Raw genomic sequence first — 19,182 nt, 5'->3', positions numbered from 1 at the left:
TGATAGCACAACACTGTGAATATAATAAACAGCACTACATTATATATATATGAATGTGGTTAATTGGGGAAATTTTAGGTTGTAAATATATCACAACAAAAATTAAAAAACTAACAGGACAGTACAAAGCAACTAGTGAACCCTACTGTAAACAATGAAATAGAGAGAACAATTATAAAAATGTTCGTTCATGAATTCTAACAAATGTATCACATTAATGCAAGTTGTTAATAAAGTGGTGTATGAAAATTCTATTTTATGCATTATTTTTCTCTAATAAAAAAGTAAAGTAAAAAGGATTAAGAGAATAAACAAATGTATAATTTGTATACCAATGAACCAGGTAATGAAGATGAACAAAACCTAGAAACATGCAAATTACCTAAAGTGACTAAAAAAAAAAAAAAAAGAAAATTTCAGCAGACCTATCAATAATTTTAAAAATCCCACCAAATTACAGGATCAGATGTTTTCACTGATTAATTCTATCAAATGTTTTTAATAGAATTAACACCAATCCTTCTGAAACTCTTTCAAAAAATAGGAGGGAATACTTTCTAACACATTTAATGAGGTCAGCATTATCCTGATACCAAGTCAGATAAAATATCAAAAGAAAACTAGACCAGCATCTCTTATGATGCAAAGATTCAAATAAAACACTAGCAAACCAAATATAATGGGATATACATAAAAGGATTATAGACCTTAACCAAGTGGGATTTATCCTGGAATGCAAGGGTAGGTCAACATAAGAAAATCAATAACCACCATAGCAATGAAAAAGGGGGAAGTGGGAGGGGAAAGCCACATGATTCAATCTTGATTGATAAGAAAAATCATATGACAAAATTCAACACCCTTTTCATGATAAAAAATAATAAAAACTAGGAATAGAACTTACTCAACAGGATAAAAGGCATATATAAGAATCCAACAACTAACATCAAAACTCAGTGATGAGAAAATGAAAGCTTTCCCCCCTAAGATGAGGAATAAGACAAGGATGCCCACTTTTCCTGTTACTATTCAACGCTGGACTGGAAGTTCCAGCCAGAGCAATAGGCAAGAAAGAGAAAAGGAATCCACATTGGAAAGGAAGACATAAAATTATCTCTACCTGCGGATTACATGGTCCTAAATAAAGAAAATTCAAAAAAATCCACACAAAAAAAGCTACTAAAAGCTAATAAACTAATTTAGCAAAGTTGTAGGGTATAAGATGACCATGCAAAAGCAGATGTGGTTTTATACATCAAAGAACACTCCAAAAAGACAGTTAGGAAAACAAGTGCATTTACAATAGTATCAAAGAGAATTAAATACCTGAGAATAAATTTAATGAAAAAGGTGAAAGTCTTACACCGTCAAAACTATGAACATTGCTTAAAGAAACTAAAGACATAAATAAATGAAAAGACAGGCTGTGTTCGTGGATTAGAAGACTTAAGATTTTGATACTACCCAAAGAAGTTTACAGATACAGTGCAATCCCTATCAAACATTTCTAAACAGCTTGTTTTGCAGAGATTTGAAAAGCTGATCCTCAAATTCCAATGGAAGTGCAAGGGGCCCCAAACAGATAAAACAATCTTGAGAAAGACAGACTCAACATTTCCTGATTTCAAAACTTAGTACAAAGCTACCGTGGTCAAAAAGGGTGGTGTGGTGTGGAGGTATTGGCATAAGAATAGACATAAAGACCAAAAGAACAGATGTGAGTCCAGAAATAAACCCATACATCTGTGGCCAACTGATTTTTGTCAAGGGTGCAAATTCCATTCAATGGGGAAAGAATAGCCTCTTCAATTGATTGTTGCTGGACAACTGAATTTCCACATGCAAAAAAAGAATGAAGTTGGATACCTACCTCACACCATCAAAAAAATTAACTCAAAATGGATCAATACTCTAAATATAAGAGCTAAAACCATAAAACTCTTACAAGAAAACATAGAGTTGAATCTTCATAATTTTGGTTGGATTTGGCAATGGATGCTTAGATATGACACCAAAAGCATGAGAAACAAAAGAAAAACTAAATAAAATTGGATTTCAAAATTATAACTTTTCTGTAACAAAGGTGGTTATCAAGAGAGTGAGAAAACCTACAGAATGGGAAAGAGTATATACAATTTATATCTGATGAATGTTTAATATCTAGAATATATGGAACTTCTATAATTCAACAACTGAAAGACAAACAACCCAATTAATAAGAAATGGTCAAAGGGCTTGAAAAAACATTTCTCTACAGAAGATACATAAGTCATGAGGAAAATTCAAATCAAAACCATAATGAGATATCACGTCATATCCACGAGGATGGCTATTAGTCAAAAAAAAACAAAAACAAAAACATTAAAAAACAAAACAATATGGAAAATAAGTGTTGGCAGAAAATAAGTGGAGAAACTGGAACCTCTGTGCACTGCTGATCCAAATGTAAAATAGTACACCTGCTATGGAAAAGTTTGGCAGCTCTTCAAAAAATTAACCATATAATTATAGGATCCAACAATTCCACTCCTAGGTATATACTTAAAAGAATTGGAAAAAGGGACTTAAACAGTTATTTGTATTCCAATGTTCAACAATAGCTAAAAGGTAGAAACAACCCATATGTCCACCAGCAGATAAAAGGATAAAGAAAATATGGCATATACATACAATGGAGTATCATTCCACCATAAAAAGAAATGAAGTTCTGATACATGTTACAATATAGATAAATCTTGATATTGAAAATAAGTGAAATAAGCCACACACAAAGGGACAAATGCATACTTTTACTTATATGAAATATCTAGACTAGGCAAATTCAGAGACTAAAGTAGAGAAGTTAGAGGTCAGGTGGAAGGGGGAAGGGGAAATTATTGCTTAATGGGTACAGAGTTTTTATTTGGGGTGATGAAAAAGTTTTGGAAAGAGAGAGTGGTAACAGTTGTACAACACTGTGAATAAAATTAATGCCAATGAATTGTACACTTAAATATGGTTAAAATGGCAGCTTTTGTGTTACATGTTGTATTAGTCAAAGGGGTGCTAATGCAAAATACCAGAAATCAGTTGGTTTTTATAAAGGGTTTTTATTTGGGGTAGGAGAATACAGATACCAGGCCATAAAGCATAAGTTACTTCCCTCATCAAAGTCTATTTTCACATGTTGGAGCAAGATGGCTACTGACGTCTGTGAGGGTTCAGGCTTCCTGGGTTCCTCCCTTCCAGGGTCTTGCTTCTTCTGGGTTGAGGGTTCCTCTCTTCCCAGGGCTTGCTTCTTCCTGGGCTCAGGGTTCCTCTCTTCCTGGGGCTTGCTTCTCTTTCCTCTGTGAGCTCACTTCCTAGGGCTCCAGCTTAAGGCTTCAGCATCAAAAACCCTCAACTCTGTCCTTTGCCTTGACTTTTATCTGTCCTAATGACGTGGCCCAATCAAAGCCCTAATCATAACTTAATCAGGCTCAGGTACATACCAGATTACAAACATAATCCAATATCTATTTTTGGAATTCATAACCATATCAAACTGCTACATATGTATTTTACCATGATTTTAAAAACCTACAACACAGCACATGGTATGTTTCCAGTTGCAACATGATCAAGCAAGAAGTAGCCCTAGAGGAAAAATACTAATAATTATTTCAGGCAAACAAATATTATTACTTGGTTATTTAAACTAAGCAGAATTTGTGAAATATAAATTTCAAAGAATTAGACGTTTTAATGTATACAAACTTTATTTTAAAATATATTACACAAACTAAATGCATGTGCATGTGCGCGTGTAAAATTTTGCAAATGCCTCAAGAAAGTCTTTATGCTCAAATTTATCTATGGTAGTTCTCTTAATATATTCTTTATCTTTTTACACCTGTAATTTTTTAAAAATTCAAATAAACATGTATTTAACTCATTCTTTTTATACTATCTTCCAAATGCTTTTTATTTGGATTATTTTATTACTGATAGCACAGTATTGCAAAGAAAATCAGGTTAGGTTATCACCTGTTAAGAAACTAAATGATAATCCATTATCTTTTAGGAAACTGTATTAGTAAAGGCATTCTAGTACACTATATCCCATCTAACATAGCACTTCAGGAAGATGAGGGAAGAAAGAAGGACCCTAAACTTCTGTGGTCAGTGACCCCACTGGATTTTAGGAAAAAGACCAAGGATGTTAACTCATCAATACAGCAATTCTTTAAATTTAACTGACTTTGAGAACCATGCTTATCACTTCAGACAGACACTGCAGAAGGAAAAATGCAATCAACAAGCATAAGAACAAAATGCTAATCATCAAAGCTTTCTTAACGACAGACTTAAGAAATACGAGAGAAAAAGTTAAATCCAAACAGACTTCATCTAACCTAAGTAAAAATTTCTATTTTTTTCCCCCAAATGCTACATATCTACCTCCACCTTCATTCCAAGTCTCCTTATCTCAACAGGTAAGGATTCTATAAAATAAGTCCTATCAAATCAAAATTATCTTCAGAATTGTATTTATTCACTAAATTCTTATCATCCCCTACATAACAATTTAATAATGCTCCAAATAACCAATTTTTACCTAAGATGAGTTTACTTTCAAAAGTAGAGGGAAAAAAATCTAAATCCTTATGTATTTCAAAGGAAGTACTATAGGCACTGTATAAATATCTTTCTCATGTCTCTCTATTCCAGTAGGAATGTGTATAATAAACAACAGCCATTCAAATATAAATTGTTCCTGAAATGCAAGAAAACTCAGAATAGATGAGGAATAATCAGAATCTCTTGATTTATATGACATAATCTATCTGATCATTATGTTTACATCAATCAAACTCTCACCCATTCCTAATACCAACTTAGAATTCCTCACACAATGCCGATAGGCCTTTATTCATTTTGTTCCTCTACCTGCTCCACTTTTCCCTTCTTTCTTCACCTGGTTAATCCCACTCACCCTTTAAGACTCAGCTCCAGTACTGAGACATGGTTTCTATCATATTCTTCTAGTTGGAAAGATAAATCACTTACATATATAAGACCATTAAGGAATTAAGAAATCATAGTAGGGGAAGGAGTTGTGGCTCAAACAATTGAACTCCTGCCTACCACACGGGTAGTCCTGGTTCGGTTCCTGGTACCTCCTGAAGAGGATGAGCAAGACAGCGAGCTGACAAAGCAAGATGATGCAACAAGAGACACAAGCAGGAAAACATAATGAGAGACCCAAAAAAGCAGGGAATGAAGGTGGCTCAAGCAATTAGGCACTTCCATCCCACATGGGAGGTCCCAGGTTTGGTTCCCAGTACCTCCTAAAAAAAGAAAAAGGAAGACAAGCACACAACAAACAGACACAGTGAGCACAAAATAACAAGGTGGGGGGAAATAAATTAAATAAATCTTTAAAAAAAGAAAAATAGTGACAAATGACTAAAAGACAAAATGCTACAGGGTTCAAAGAATGCAGAACTCACTAGGGTTAGACAAAGAACACTTCACAGAGAAGGTAAGGTTTAAATTAAGGTAGTGGAGGATGGTACTTCTCATAGGGGAAATGGCCTGGGAAGAGAGATTAAAGCAGGAATGGATATGCCACATTTAGAAAACAAGCAGATTACTCTGGCTAGAGCAGCTGGTTCTGCTCTATGGGCAAAAGTAGATGAGGGGCATTTTATGGAAGGCAAAGAATGCCAAACTACGGCATTTAAGCAAGTTAAGATGCGGGAATATTAATACACAAGCAATGGAAAATATTAATTGATGGTGGTGGCAGGGAGTGGTGGAGAGTTTGAAGGAGAACCAGATTTTGTTAAACATGTATGAACTTGTTTTCCTTAACACTGACAGCAATTTTATGAAATCAGGGTTCCATTTTTAAAGATAAAGAAATCAAGGTTTTGAGAAGTTGAGGTAGTCCAAAAACAGAAAAGTAGTAGGCAGTATTTAAAATTCAGATCATCCAGCTAAAGTCAGTGCTTTCCTCTTGCTATTTGCAAGAACTGCAAACAAGGTAACAGCTGGGAGACTACTTCAACACTATGGGTATAAAGCTGAGCATGCTGGCAATGAGGAAGAGACAATAGGATAGCAACATTTCTAAGGTGGTACCATGTGGAAGAGGGTGGAGAAATTGGGAGAACTCAAATATGACTGCAAAGTTTTAAACCTGGATTAGGGGAGGTGGGGGAGACTGTGAGGTGGCAGCACCAATGAGAAAAATAACAAACACATGAAACAGGGTGGGAAAAAGAGAAGGAGAAGGATAAAGAGTTTACTTAAGAGTGTTGCACTTGATATGACAATAAAACTTGAAAATAAGAACTATCTAGAAGGCAGAGGTGCAAAATGATCAGATTACTCAGTGGCAGAGATATAAAATTTTCAGGTGTTGCACATAAATAAAACTTCTATAATTTTTATAATGTTTGTTTACTATGTGCCAGAACTATTCCAAGTACTTTACACATATTAACTAACTTATCTCCATAACTCTGTGTGGTTGATACTATTATTATGCCCATTTTACAGAGGGGAAAGTAAGGCACTAAGTTAAAGTAACTTAAAAATCTGTACACATGTGTTTATAGCTGCTTCACTCAAAATAGCACCAAACTGGGCGGGGGTGGGGGTGGGGCCTGTTATGTCAATGCTCTCAACCACTATACTCACTATACTACGCCTTGTTGTACGTTATTTCACAAAGTAGTGAGTCAATTATCTGAATGGCTAATATACCAACAATTTGTCTCACCAGGGCATAGCACAATGATTTATACAAAGTAGATGCTTAACAGATTTTAAACAGTGATGATGTGGTGACATTAAAAGTCCTGCAAGTGAATGCACTATCTGAGGAAAAGAATATTGAGAGGAATATTTCCTGTACTGAGTTGGGACAAGAAAACTAAATAAAATGCAGGATAATCACAATTCCAGAATCTCAGCATTGAAATCAACAGAGCTCAAGCACTTCCCATAAAGAAGCTGTGTACATATCAAAGCAAATATAAACTATATGGTAATTATGTACTTACTTGTCAGTCTGGTAAAACTACTTGAGGATATAATCTTTTAATCCCCAGGGACCTGGTATATACCTTAGCCCAAACTGAATGTTTACTAGTGGGCTGGGTGGATGAATGGGTGGGTGGAGAGAGAAACAGGGAGATAGAGAAAGGAAAACAAAGTGTGAGCATGAGGAAGGAAAACCATCAGTGGATGAATCTGGCCATGGAAGTCTTTGACACCACTGGAAATATCAATTCCAATAAAATGCTAAGGAAAAATAGCTGGAATACAAGGATTAAAGAAAAGTAAATGATAAATAAAAGGAGAAAACATAGTATAGGGCAAACCTGAAATGGTTAGTCATAAAAGAAAGGTAAGGAACAATTTCTGAAGGAAATCTGAGCTTGGTTCACAGAAGAGATTAGTAAAGGGGAATAATTAAAAAAGACAAAGTAGAGACAGCACAACTGCACAAAGAACAACTGAAATAAATTCCTGGAGCAATGGTACACAATCAAGAACAAAGGTAGAGAATGGGATTCTGTAGGAACCTACATCAGCAAAAATTCCCATCCATCTTTCATGATCCAGATTAAATCCCTTCTCCAAGAAGTCCTCCTTCTCCCACCTTCCTGTTAGAATAAACCTTTTCCCCTAGAGTCACACAGTACCTTTGTTCTCTATCACAGTATTGATCAGTTCACTTGCTGTTATAGTTACTTAAATGTCTTTTCCCAGTACCTATGAATTTCCTGTTGGCAAAGTCCCTATAATTATGCTATGCACATAGTAAACATCCAATAATTGCCAGTAAAATACAATTTTTAAAAATATGTATTTAAAAAATATGTACAAGTATTTATGGGTAAAGTCTAAACATGGTAATTAGTCTATCACTACCTCAGAGACAACTGACAAGGCAGGCACAAGTACCCTGTGGCTTGGAGGAGAAAACAAGAATATGAACCTACCCTGTGCATACACATCTTTTCTATATGCATTTCATAAATCAGTAGTTCTCAATTCGGGATGAATTTGCCACCCAGGGAACATTTGCAGTGGATGAAGACACTTTTGGTTGTCACAATTAGGTGGGAATGATACTGGCATTTAGTGAGAAAGGCTACAGGTGTTGATAAACATCCTATAATGCACAGAATAACCCACACAACAAAGAATTATCCAGCCCAGAAGGTCAATTAGTACCAGCTGAAAAACTCTGTTTTAAATGAAGCAGACAAGAAAAAGTCCAAAGTTGCTAGTACACCTGAGATTCCTAAAAGTTTTCTTCAATAACTGATAGTCACCACCTCTTTCCAATGACTAAAAACTGGGTCTACAAGAAAGTAAAAGCTGCCTTTTTAGAAGCTCTACTTACATGCTAACAAGAAAGGAGTTGGTTACAAGTTCTAACTTACTGTGTGACGTGTTTGGGAGAACTCCATCCCTGTATTTTCCTGTAACTGATTAGCCCTCCTAGTTAGAATCTTCCAGGCCATTGGTAAATCCACAATAAATTAAAATACAGCTTGACTGCAAAACTTAAACGGCAATATGTGATGACCACCACAAACATACCCACATACATATGAAAAAAATCTGTCAGTGAGACAATATATCCTCTGAACAAGATTAAACAGTTAAACTAACCCACCTCAGGCATTCATTTATGCCAATTTTAAAAAATCTGGAAAGCTAGCCACCGTTAAAAATGTAGTTGAAGATGACAAGTTTTTTTTTCTAGTACAAAGCATACTAGCTCTTTTAAAGCCTAAACCACCCTCCACCATAAAGTTACCCAAAATTTGGCTACACCAGTGGTCGAGATCTTAGTATATAACATATCCATTAAAAAAAAAAAAAAAAAAAAAGAAAATCAGCAATTGCTTCATTGATAATGAAGACAGAGCAGAGCAGCTGTCAGAAACCAAAGAAACGAAATGTAGGCTAAGAAAGTATGTATAAATTGTGAATCCAGCTGAAACCAAAAGGGAAACAGAAATTAACTGCCAAAATAACTTAGCCACCATTAAAACAAATAAGACTTACATGTCTCAAAATAAAGTCCATTTACTTTAAATAATTTTACATAGTGAAATTTTGGCTGATTTTCTGCGACCAAAGCTACTTTATATCTTGTATGTGGTGGAAAGGGGTGGAGAACTGGGAGAGGGAAGAAGGCTTTGTTGATCACATGTATTAATGTTAGCATGTACTATTGCACAACTTCTTGAAGCACTCAGAGACAGTGAATGTATGGCCCAGAACTACCAGATTCTTCTAGAACAGGGGTCTTAACCTTTTTTGTTCCACAGACCCCTTTGCCAGTCAAGTGAAAACCATGGATCCCTTAATAAGTCCATACTATGCCAACACATCCCCACAAAAAAGTTTTTTTTTTTTTAATTTAAATTCAAGCTCACGCCCCCTTATTAAGAACCCCTGTTTAGAACCTGGAGTCCACCCTTTTTAGTACACATATTTCTCCAAAATGTTCCCACTAACTTCATTGTCCCTCTTCCCAGACTAAGATAAGGCTCTGTTTACTACTTTATCCAGTTTTATTTCCTCTCTTTGCCACCTTCTGTCCCAAGACTTACAGTGACAAATTTTATCTTACAACATATTGGATATTTTAATTTGCATTTAAATGATAACCACTTTTTTGCTGTCTAGGGAAACAACTCTAAGGCTGCTATATTATTTCTACCTCTTGTATGAAAGAAGTATGTCAATGGAAGGCAGTCTCTTCACTAATAAAAGTGACAAGCAAAACAAAACAAAAATACAATTTGTGAGCCCTTCCCTTAAAGATCAGTGGATCTCAATGGAAAGTCTACAGCATAGGAATAATTAAAGACAAAAAAGGAAACAGGAAAGAAAGGAGGAAAAGTTGGAGGGAGTACATAGTATGAACAGAACATCCCGCAAAGGCAGTGGATACCATTTAGTGGCACCCCTGCCACCTTTTATAACAGAATTTGACTGTTTTTGACTGGTATTCCCTATGGCTATAATTGTTTTACTTGCTTATCTTCCAAAACAGCTTTGATGATGTCTTGTCTAATACTTCTATATATTCCCTCATTCCCCTTTTCCAACTTATTTATATGCTAATTTCCATATTTCCATTCTTTCAAAATACCATTCTTATAAAGCATGTTATTATGCCTCACCTAGTAGCTCATCTATGGCCTATCCTCACCCTACTCCCACCCCCATCAAATGAACTATATTCAATACACCCTCTTCTAGTAAACAGAAGCCAGTCTTTTTGACCCTCCATTTTGTCATAAATCAATTGAATTTTGCTTCAAGAAGCTCCACATCTAACACTATTTATCCTTTTTCTATAAGAAAGTACTATTTTTACTTCTCATTAAATAACACTGCTCAACATATTCATGTGGATAGTAATCTTGTCAACCTACGATTTCAAAAAATGACACTTCTTTTTAAAAAAATTCTTTCCTCTCATTCTCTCTTTCTCAGCATTCTTTCCTCTCCAGACCATCATCTTCTTTCCCATACAGAGGATAGGTTTTCTTCATCTCTATTTCTCAAAGTTGAAACTAACTCAGTCCCCCTGATATTTAATTCCTTCTCTTTTAACCTGATATCCTCATTTCTCACTCTTTTGAAATTGGCATCTTGCTTTCTGGATTCCCACCACCCCACCATTTCAATGCCAAGATATCCCAATTCATTTACTCTAGCAAATTAAAATTCAGCTGAGACATAACTAATTTTCACCTAAGGAGGATCTGTAGCTACGCAGTTTAAAAATTGTCCAGTCATGACCCACCACCACTGACAAGGGTAGGCAACAAAACTCTTCCTACAGTCAAGGTTACAAAGAATGACTACTAAACCCCCAGCCTGGAGCCCACCCTATTCGGAAATACCCAGCATCTTCCCTGGCTTGTCTATAAAATCCAGCAGTTCTGCATTTATAGAAGAAAAGAAAATGAACATAAAACAGATGTTTTCTAGTCTCCCAACATCAGACATTAAATGGAAAGGTTATCTAAAGAAGGGAAAATTGCCTTTCTTTATCCCTGTCCCCACTTCAACCCCAGACTCCTATTAGGCCTTAGATTTGCTTCATTTACTTAGGACAAATGCACAAGATTAAAGAAAGACTGACTTCCAAGAATCTTTAAAAGACTCCAAGTCCTCTTTTGCCCCATTCAACTTTAGCTGGAAAACAGTCTTCTTTGTTTTTTTTTTTTTAGGAGATACTGGGGATTGAACACAGGACTCAACCACTGAGCTATACTCGCCCCCTCCCCCCCGTTTTTGGTTTTTATTTTACTTTATTTTTTAGAGGTTATTTAAACACTGTATTTATTCTTATTCTTTTTTCCATTCTTCAAATAACTAAATTCATCTCAGTTGTCTACCATTGATTCTACAACATAAGGACAAGTCTTCCCCACCATGTCAATTTATAAAATATGATACATTAATACAGAAGAGTCTCAAAGCTAATTGACCTTCCCATTAAAAGTACTACTCTCTCAATCTGTTTTTCCTCATACTTTTCTAGTCCCACTGCCACTACCTTGTTCCTGGCTGTGCCTGCCCACTTTTGCACTACACGAATACACAAATAGGTTCATCTGCATATTACATAGAGGAATATGTGAATTCCCTTCTAAACAAACTATCTAGGATTCTCTACTGCCCACCCACTTTAACTATAAACTACTGATTATGGTATTCAATACCCTCTCAATTATGGTCACCTTAGCAAACAGGCTTTCCCTGACGACCCTATCTATACAAAACAGCACATTCCTCTTTTATTTTCTCTTCCAAGTACTTGTCATTATCTGATATATATATATTTATTTGATCATATGTTTATTAACTGCCTAATTTACTCTCCCATGCTCACCCTTTTGTTACAATATCCTCTGCGACTAGAATATAGTTGGTGCTCAGTACATATTTGTTGAAAAAATGACCCCAAACACAGAGCACAGTATAACGGATATAGGATTAAAAAACCTATAAATTACAGCGTTTCCAAATACCAGATATATAATCTTCAACATTTTTAACCTTTGAGTATTCTACTTTCATCATCTGTAAAAATGGCAAAACTTGATAATCTATAAAACTTAATCTAAGCCTTCCAGGTGTATAACCCCACATTCTTGTACAACTGGACTCATATCCTGAACACATTCCCCTCTCCCTATCTATCTACATATCTCTGCCCACACTTTCCTTCCATCTGGAATCTTTCTTCTCAATCTACACATTGGAATACTGTTTATTTCTCAGTCTATTTTAAGGGTCATTTTCTTCTTGAAGCTTATAGGCTTCAAGGAGAACTATAAGATCTGTAAAAGCAGGGTGGGGTTCTTTCTTTTCTATTGTCAGCAGTTGGTACAATGCCTCCCATACTGGAGGTGACCAACAAAACCTCTGATGAATCATGAGTGTATGAATGAGCAAATGAGCAAAGAAGTCTTTCCTGATTCTCCCCCAAATGATCAGGCAATCTCCTGCCTTTAGACTCTTAACACTTGCTATCTTTTAATACTTAGCATATTCTACTCCAGGCTGATAATAATTTACCGGCCTAATTGATATTAAGCTGCAAACTCCTTAAGATTAAGGGCTATCTTGATGGTTTTCATATCCCTCTAAGGCCCACAGATCTTTGCTGTAGTTGTATTTGTTAAGTTTATCTGATATAGTAAACAAGAAGGGAGAAAAAGAGGGTCTCAATATACAGCTATCATTCCAACTGCCCTATGGTCACTGGGCACACACGTGTGGATCCTGTTCCTGTTAAAGTCTAGCATTCAAGGAGAGATCAAAGACCTCCTCATTCCCTCCTTACCATACTCTCCTTAATAAAAATATTACTACTTTCAAAAGTAGAATAGACACTGTCATGTATCACTGCATACCTTCTCTTGCAACATACATATAGAAATCCACTCACATTTCAATAGTTTCACTTCATTAAAAAGCAAAGGGATATTTCTGCTCATTCCGGGCTTCTACCCCAACCAATTCCCTCCTCTGCAGAAATGAAACCAGTTTTTTTTTTCACATCTTCCCATAAGGCCTGGCTTTTTTAGTTCTGCTCCAGACAAAAAGGACCCGTTTGAAGGTCTTCCTTCCCCTTTTCTAAGCAGTAGTAACTCCCCAATTAATCGCGGGTTCTAGAAATCTTATTCTCCGCCATCATAATTTTTACCTCTTATTTTCCTCTACCTTCAAACCCTTATTCTGCTTTCACAAAACCTTTCTGGCTGCCCAACTGCTGGTGTCTTTTCACCCAAAATGCTCTCACCATTATGCACTAAATTCCAATATTTCTGCCTAAAATGTGTAGCAATTGCCAGATAAACACCACACACTCTGTATCCACACGTCACTCTACCTCCCAAGTTCCTTACACCACTCTTAATGAACGCTCACGACACTCAGCAGGGTAACTTCCGAGTACACTAATTCAAACCCAGTTTCTTCTGAAGTACTCAACCGCTCTCTTTCCTCACTTCTCCATTCGTTCTCCTTCTTTAAAACCCCGCAACCCCACACCGCCAACTAGAGATGACATTTAATCCTCGGTATTCCCAAACCGAAAAAGAAGAACTCCAGTTTCCTGCGGTCTCCCTCTCCGCCCCTCACCCCCACCCCAGGTGTGCAGACTTCCATCCCATCCTCTTCTCCCAGTAGTCCCACGCCATACCACGTTTTCACCGCCACGGGGATCAGACCCCTTCTCCACACTCCCCTCAACTCTGGGGCGCCGCCACCTCCCAGGCACCTGCCCCCACTCCTAGCTAGCGAGCCCACGACCGCGAGCGCGCGTGCACACACATTCTCACGCTTTCCCAACCTCCCTCCCGGCATCGCGACAGGCCGGCTTCGCTGAGGCTGAGGCTGAGCCCGGCCCACAGGGGCCAGGTACCCACACGGGTTCCCTCCCGCGGATCCCCTCAAAGCCCCCGCCTCCCTACACAGCAAGGAGAGGAGGCAGCAACACCCCTGCCACCCCAGACTACCACCGCTATGTCTGTTGCTCAAGCTCCGACCCTGGAGCCGTTCCCCTTACCTACGGGACCCTCCTCTGCACTCACCGGAGATACTGCGCGCTCTGCAGGTTCATTCTCCGCCGCCGCGTCTTCCCGCGTAACGTCCGTGAGTCTCTCAGGCTCCTCGGAGCGGCCCCGCGACCCCGCGGGTGCTGGCGGTCGCCGCCATCTTCCTCTCCTCCGGCTCCTCCTCGCTCGGCGGGGGCGGGGGGGTGAGTAATGTGAATGGGAGGGAGCCGGGAAAGCTGCTCTGGCTGTTCTCCCGCCCGTGGGGCGCAGGGACACTCCGACCCGGGAGGGGGGAGAGGGAGGGAGATGGGAAGGGGGCGGGGGTAAGAGAAGGGAGAAGCAGAGGAAGGAAGTGGAGGTTCCTCTCGCGATATTTCAGTGGCGCCGGTCCCACCGTGTGATTTCCGCCTCTCTATAGTGCTTCCTCTTGGGATCAGCGAGCTGTGTGGCACCTGTACGGCTGCTGCTGCTGAGTGGCCTGCTGGTGGTGCTAGGTTGCGTCCTACTAATCCACCCCTCCCCTCCCGCGCGAGGGGGCAACCCCAGCCTCACCGGGAACATCGAGGCCAAGTCAACCGAGAGTTACACACAAAGTCTTCCCCTCTCTTTCCACTCCACCCAATTCTCTCTTCCTTTTTCCACTCCCCGATTCGTCCCCGCCGGAAACGCCGCCCCTTGGTCCTACAGTTCCGCCCGATGGTCCCTCGACTCCAGTCTTCCCTCGCGCAGAGTGACGCAAAGGACTCCCTTCTCTTCTCCGGGGCCCCTCCCCCTGCACGCCGAGAGACTGTTGAAGGGGATGGGGCGGAGCCCAGGGAGAAAGAGAAAGGTAATCAACGGATTGGATAAGCAGCTGCTATGGCAACTGAAGGCTCTGGTTGTATTGTCATAGTAACTAGTTTGTGCGGACGGGTTGACCCTCCCCTCGGCGAGTAGGTTCCCGGGAAAACGCCCAGGATTCCCCCTTCATTTCTCTTCCATCTAAAGGCTTCCCCCAGGTTGGAAATCCGGGCAGTTCTCCCCGGGGTGTGTGTGTGGGGGTGATACCCATTTCCTCCTCCCTTCCCCTTTCCCGCAGCTATAGGGACAAACCCCAAGACATTCACCGTGGGCTTTCCCACTCGCCCGTGGACGGGAACCACCTCCATAGTTTCCTCTCAGCTCCGGGAGTGGAAAGGACCCGACCACGCGAAAAAGATGCAGGGCCTGAAGACCGGTGGGCGGCGGGCTGTAGCAGGGAGGGCGAGGCGGCGACGCGGAGCGACGCGGGAGGGCAGGGGATTTCCCCACAACTGCTTTGGGCTCTGAGAGGCGAGATCCCGCCTATACGGGGTCCCTGAGGGAGGAGAACGGCACACGACGGCCGCGATCCCTCTCTTACAGACTGAAACATACGATTTACTCGGATGGGTCGACCCCTCCCCGAGATCTCTTCTCTATCCTCCTTCCTTCTCCGCATACACTCTCGACTACCGAGCCTCCTTGGAGTTCCCTGCGCGGCCTACCCGAACCACCTCCTGCTGCATGGAGGCCAGAGTGAGGGTAGGAACACGTCCTAGAAGGTCGGCGCCAGGAAGTGCTTTTCAAGCATTTAGAGCCGGGGTATAGGCAAGACTCAGACTATTACCATTCCTCTTAGAGGTACCCCCCCCAGTGGGGGTCCCTCTTGATTATCAAAGGCAGACCTTGTAACTCCTCCCTCCTCTGCACCCTTCCTCCTCCCAGGAGTTTGTAGCGATTTAGAACTTGTCGTTCTGTATCTTTTGGTCAGAGAGGAAAACGTTGGGTAAAACAGTTATCAACGAGATTCTAGATAACATGCACAAAGTTTTCATGAACGTCTAGGAAAAGGATTTTCATTCAGAGCAAATCAGATTTTTGAATGTCTATTTGTACATTTTCTGTCAGGGTTGTAGCTAAAAAGCAGAAATAAAGAATGGGGTCAATAACAACTATAAGAAGTAGCTGGAGAAGTCATTATCCTAATGGTTTGAAGGAATTATTTGACATTTTACAAATTATATTTCTAATTCTTCAGAGTGTTGTATCATTTAAACAACTATCCCGAAATATTTTAGGATTTATAATAATATGAAATCCCCCAGGGAACTGAAGTGTCTACAACTGCAAACAGGAGAATCACATCCATCAGCCATGTGGGTTCTAAGCCCCCTCTTGATTTAGTGGTAGAGTGAACATCACCATCCCAAGATCCACACAATGGAGGAATGTAATATGGATTGGAGTGGACTTGCTGGTATTCTACTATAGAACTGGCGTAACTCAAGCAATGGAAGGAATCCTGTTATTGAGGTGGAGAAGGTGGCCAGGGGAGTTGCTAAGGGCAGGGAGAGGGAGGAAGATGTGTGATATAGGGCATTTTGCAGACTTGGAGTTGTCCTGAATGATATTGCAGGGACAGATGCAGGACATTGTATATCCTACCATAACCGACTGGATGGACTGGGGGAGAGTGTGAACTATAATACAAACTATGGTCCATTCGGTGTGGCAGTGCTTTCCAGGGTGTATTCACCAAATGCAATTAATGTACCTTACTGATGAAAGGGGATGTTGATATGGGAGGAGCGGGGGTGGGGGGTGGAGAGTGGAGAGTGGGGCAAATGGGAAGCTCCTGTTTTTTAATGTAACGTTTTATGTGATCTATTTATTTGTTTTAAAAATGACCAAAAGAAAAAGGAAAAAAAGAAAAACTCCCCCAGGAATGCGGCTTTCGCTGGATAGTTAAAAGTCAGGATTTTAGTAGTCAGTTTTTGGTTTGGTTTGATTTGCTTCGGTTTAGGTGCAGGATTCTTGCTGTCTTCCGTGCTAGTTGAAAAGGCACTTTCAAGGCAATGCTTATTTGGAACATCATGTATAAGTTTGAAGGAAATGAAAGTACAGCCTACTTTGAAATAAATCCCAAAGACAGATTTCCATTAACGAAGTAGAAACTCAACTCCGCTATGCCCCTCCTGCTCCTAGAGCCTAGTCTGATGCGGCTTGACGCATATTCATTGCAGCAACACAATGCCGTGCAAACAACCCGTCGCGCCGCCCACTCACGGGAAAGAGAGCCACCTAGTGAAAGATTGTTCTCATCTCATGTGTAGGATCCTGCTTTTCCTTTAACCCTCAGAACCAAGGATGGAAATGAATTCACTTACCTAAACTATTGTACATTTTCTATCCTGAAGTTTATTGGTTAGACTTTTTTTCTTTTTAAATTTTAACCATAATGAAAATGAAATGTTATGTAAAACAATTACCCTTACTGGTCATTATAACATTTCTGTGGCACGTATCTTCAGTGAACAGTACATAAGCGAATGCCATGACACGCCTAAGTAATCTAGGGAAAAACTTAACTATTTTCACGTTTTGAAAAGAGGGAAACTGAGTTGGGAAATAGTTTTGTTTTGCTTTGTTGGTTTATTCAATAAACATTGAACACAACATATTTCAGGCCCTGTATAGGTTACCTATACCTATACAGGATGGGAGACATGGTCCCAATATTGGAGCAACCCACCTTCTGGTAGAGATAGCAGGAAGAGGTAATTAGGATGGAATATGATGGATGCTGCAATTGAGGATAAAACAAAGTACTTTAGGAAAACAGATGAGAGTCAGAAAAAGTAACCTTTGTGTTTTGTAACCACCTCCCTAAGAATTATGTAACATTCTTTGAAAGCTTTACAATCCCCCTACAAACTAGAGAGAAAAGTAGAATTACATTTTACAGATTATAAAACATAGATACCAATTTCGAAAGTAGTTTTCAAAAATCAACAGAACTCAGATAAATTATCGTTGGGAATTTACATACTGCTTCCAACATATTTTCCAATCTTATCTCTTTCTATGCCTGCCCTTTTCCCCAAGAGGCTTGTAGAAAATACATATCTTTCTACAACATATTTTATTCCCTTTTTTTTTTGCAGGTATAGATTACATTTAAACCAAAAGCAATTAAAGAGGAGAAGCTACCTCATTTCCTTTTGTCCCACATGATTTGAAATTTTTTGGTTTGTGCCTAATTTTGGCTAAGTGATTTCATGAAAAGAGCATAAGCCAGCAACTGACATGTGCATTCCAAACTCTGCCATCTCAGTCAAGTTTCATTCTCCTTCTTGACAAAATGAAACATTATCTGTTTCGCAGGCTTTCTGTGAGCCTTAATGCTATGGCATATGACACTCCCTAGCTGAATGCTTGACATGCAACATTGGCACTTCATAAATGTCCGTTTTCTTTCTGCTCTTTTATTTTTATATCAAGCTAAAAATAATAACTTAGAACTACTAAAACAAAAAGTTATTTTCTAAAATAATTTTTAAGTAATATTCTATCTAGTCTTTGTCTATAATACTCACAGATCTGACCACAAATGAAATCTAATTTTTGTTAAGTACTAGAAAATAGATTTCTTTAATCCTGACTCTGATGACAGAAAAGAATACAGTATTAATTAGAGCATTGTGACTCAGGTTCCAGAGGTTTGGAACTTTTCAAAACTCTTTATCACTAAAAACAACCTAATATAAGCCAATTTCTGCTCAAGAAGTAGAAAGACCAGTTTTTGTTGTTGTTGTTCCTTTTTTGGTCTTTTTGTTGGTTTCTTTTTCTTTTTTTTTTTTTCTTCTTTATTTTTTAAATGTTACATTAAAAAAATATGAGGTCCCCATTATACCCCCCACCCCCCCTCACACCACTCCTCCCACATCAATAACATCTTTCATCATCGTGGCATATTCATCACATTTGGTGAATACATTTTGGAGCGCTGCTGTACCACATGGATAGTGGTTTACATTGTAGTTTACACTCTCCCCCAGTCCACCCAGTGGACATGGCAGGACACACAGTGACCAGCACCTGTCCCTGCAGTACCACCCAGGACAACTCCAAGTCCTGAAAATGCCCCCACATCATATCTCTTCTTCCCTCTCCCTACCCTCAGCAGCTACCGTGGCCAATTTCTCCACATCAATGCTACAATTTCTTCCATTACTAATCACAATAGTCCCATATTAGAATATCAGTAAGTCCACTCTAATCCATACTCTATTCCTCCATCCTGTGGACCCTGGGATGGTTATGT

At 39.3% G+C, this 19,182-nt stretch overlaps 2 protein-coding genes across 23 annotated transcripts in view; one reads left to right on the top strand and one right to left on the bottom strand.

Annotated features, from left to right (window-relative positions):
• SMG7 (SMG7 nonsense mediated mRNA decay factor) overlaps positions 1 to 14,584 on the bottom strand; it is a 109,760-nt gene extending 95,176 nt beyond the window's left edge. For 5 of the 13 annotated variants that reach the window (XM_058274830.2, XM_071207596.1, XM_058274833.2 and 2 more), the window contains exon 1: positions 14,115 to 14,262. Coding sequence is in view for 6 of the 13 variants with exons in the window: in XM_058274839.2 (XP_058130822.1) it covers positions 14,115 to 14,143 (29 nt within the window). In the remaining 7 variants the exon portion in view is untranslated. Of the gene's footprint in view, positions 1 to 14,114 lie in introns of all 13 variants that reach the window. The other 8 variants (XM_058274836.2, XM_058274837.2, XM_058274840.2 and 5 more) reach the window with 6 other exon arrangements.
• Positions 13,825 to 19,182, top strand: part of NMNAT2 (nicotinamide nucleotide adenylyltransferase 2) — a 231,319-nt gene continuing 225,961 nt past the window's right edge. For 2 of the 10 annotated variants that reach the window (XM_071207602.1, XM_071207599.1), the window contains exon 1: positions 14,766 to 14,907. Coding sequence is in view for 2 of the 10 variants with exons in the window: in XM_058274846.1 (XP_058130829.1) it covers positions 14,047 to 14,281 (235 nt within the window). In the remaining 8 variants the exon portion in view is untranslated. Of the gene's footprint in view, positions 14,282 to 14,765; positions 14,908 to 19,182 lie in introns of those variants that run through there. The other 8 variants (XM_071207604.1, XM_071207600.1, XM_071207601.1 and 5 more) reach the window with 7 other exon arrangements.

Source organism: Dasypus novemcinctus, chromosome 13, assembly GCF_030445035.2.
Source record: "Dasypus novemcinctus isolate mDasNov1 chromosome 13, mDasNov1.1.hap2, whole genome shotgun sequence".
NCBI lineage: Eukaryota > Metazoa > Chordata > Mammalia > Cingulata > Dasypodidae > Dasypus > Dasypus novemcinctus.
Note: the sequence above shows the minus strand (reverse complement) of the source record. Positions and strands in the feature narration are given on the sequence as shown.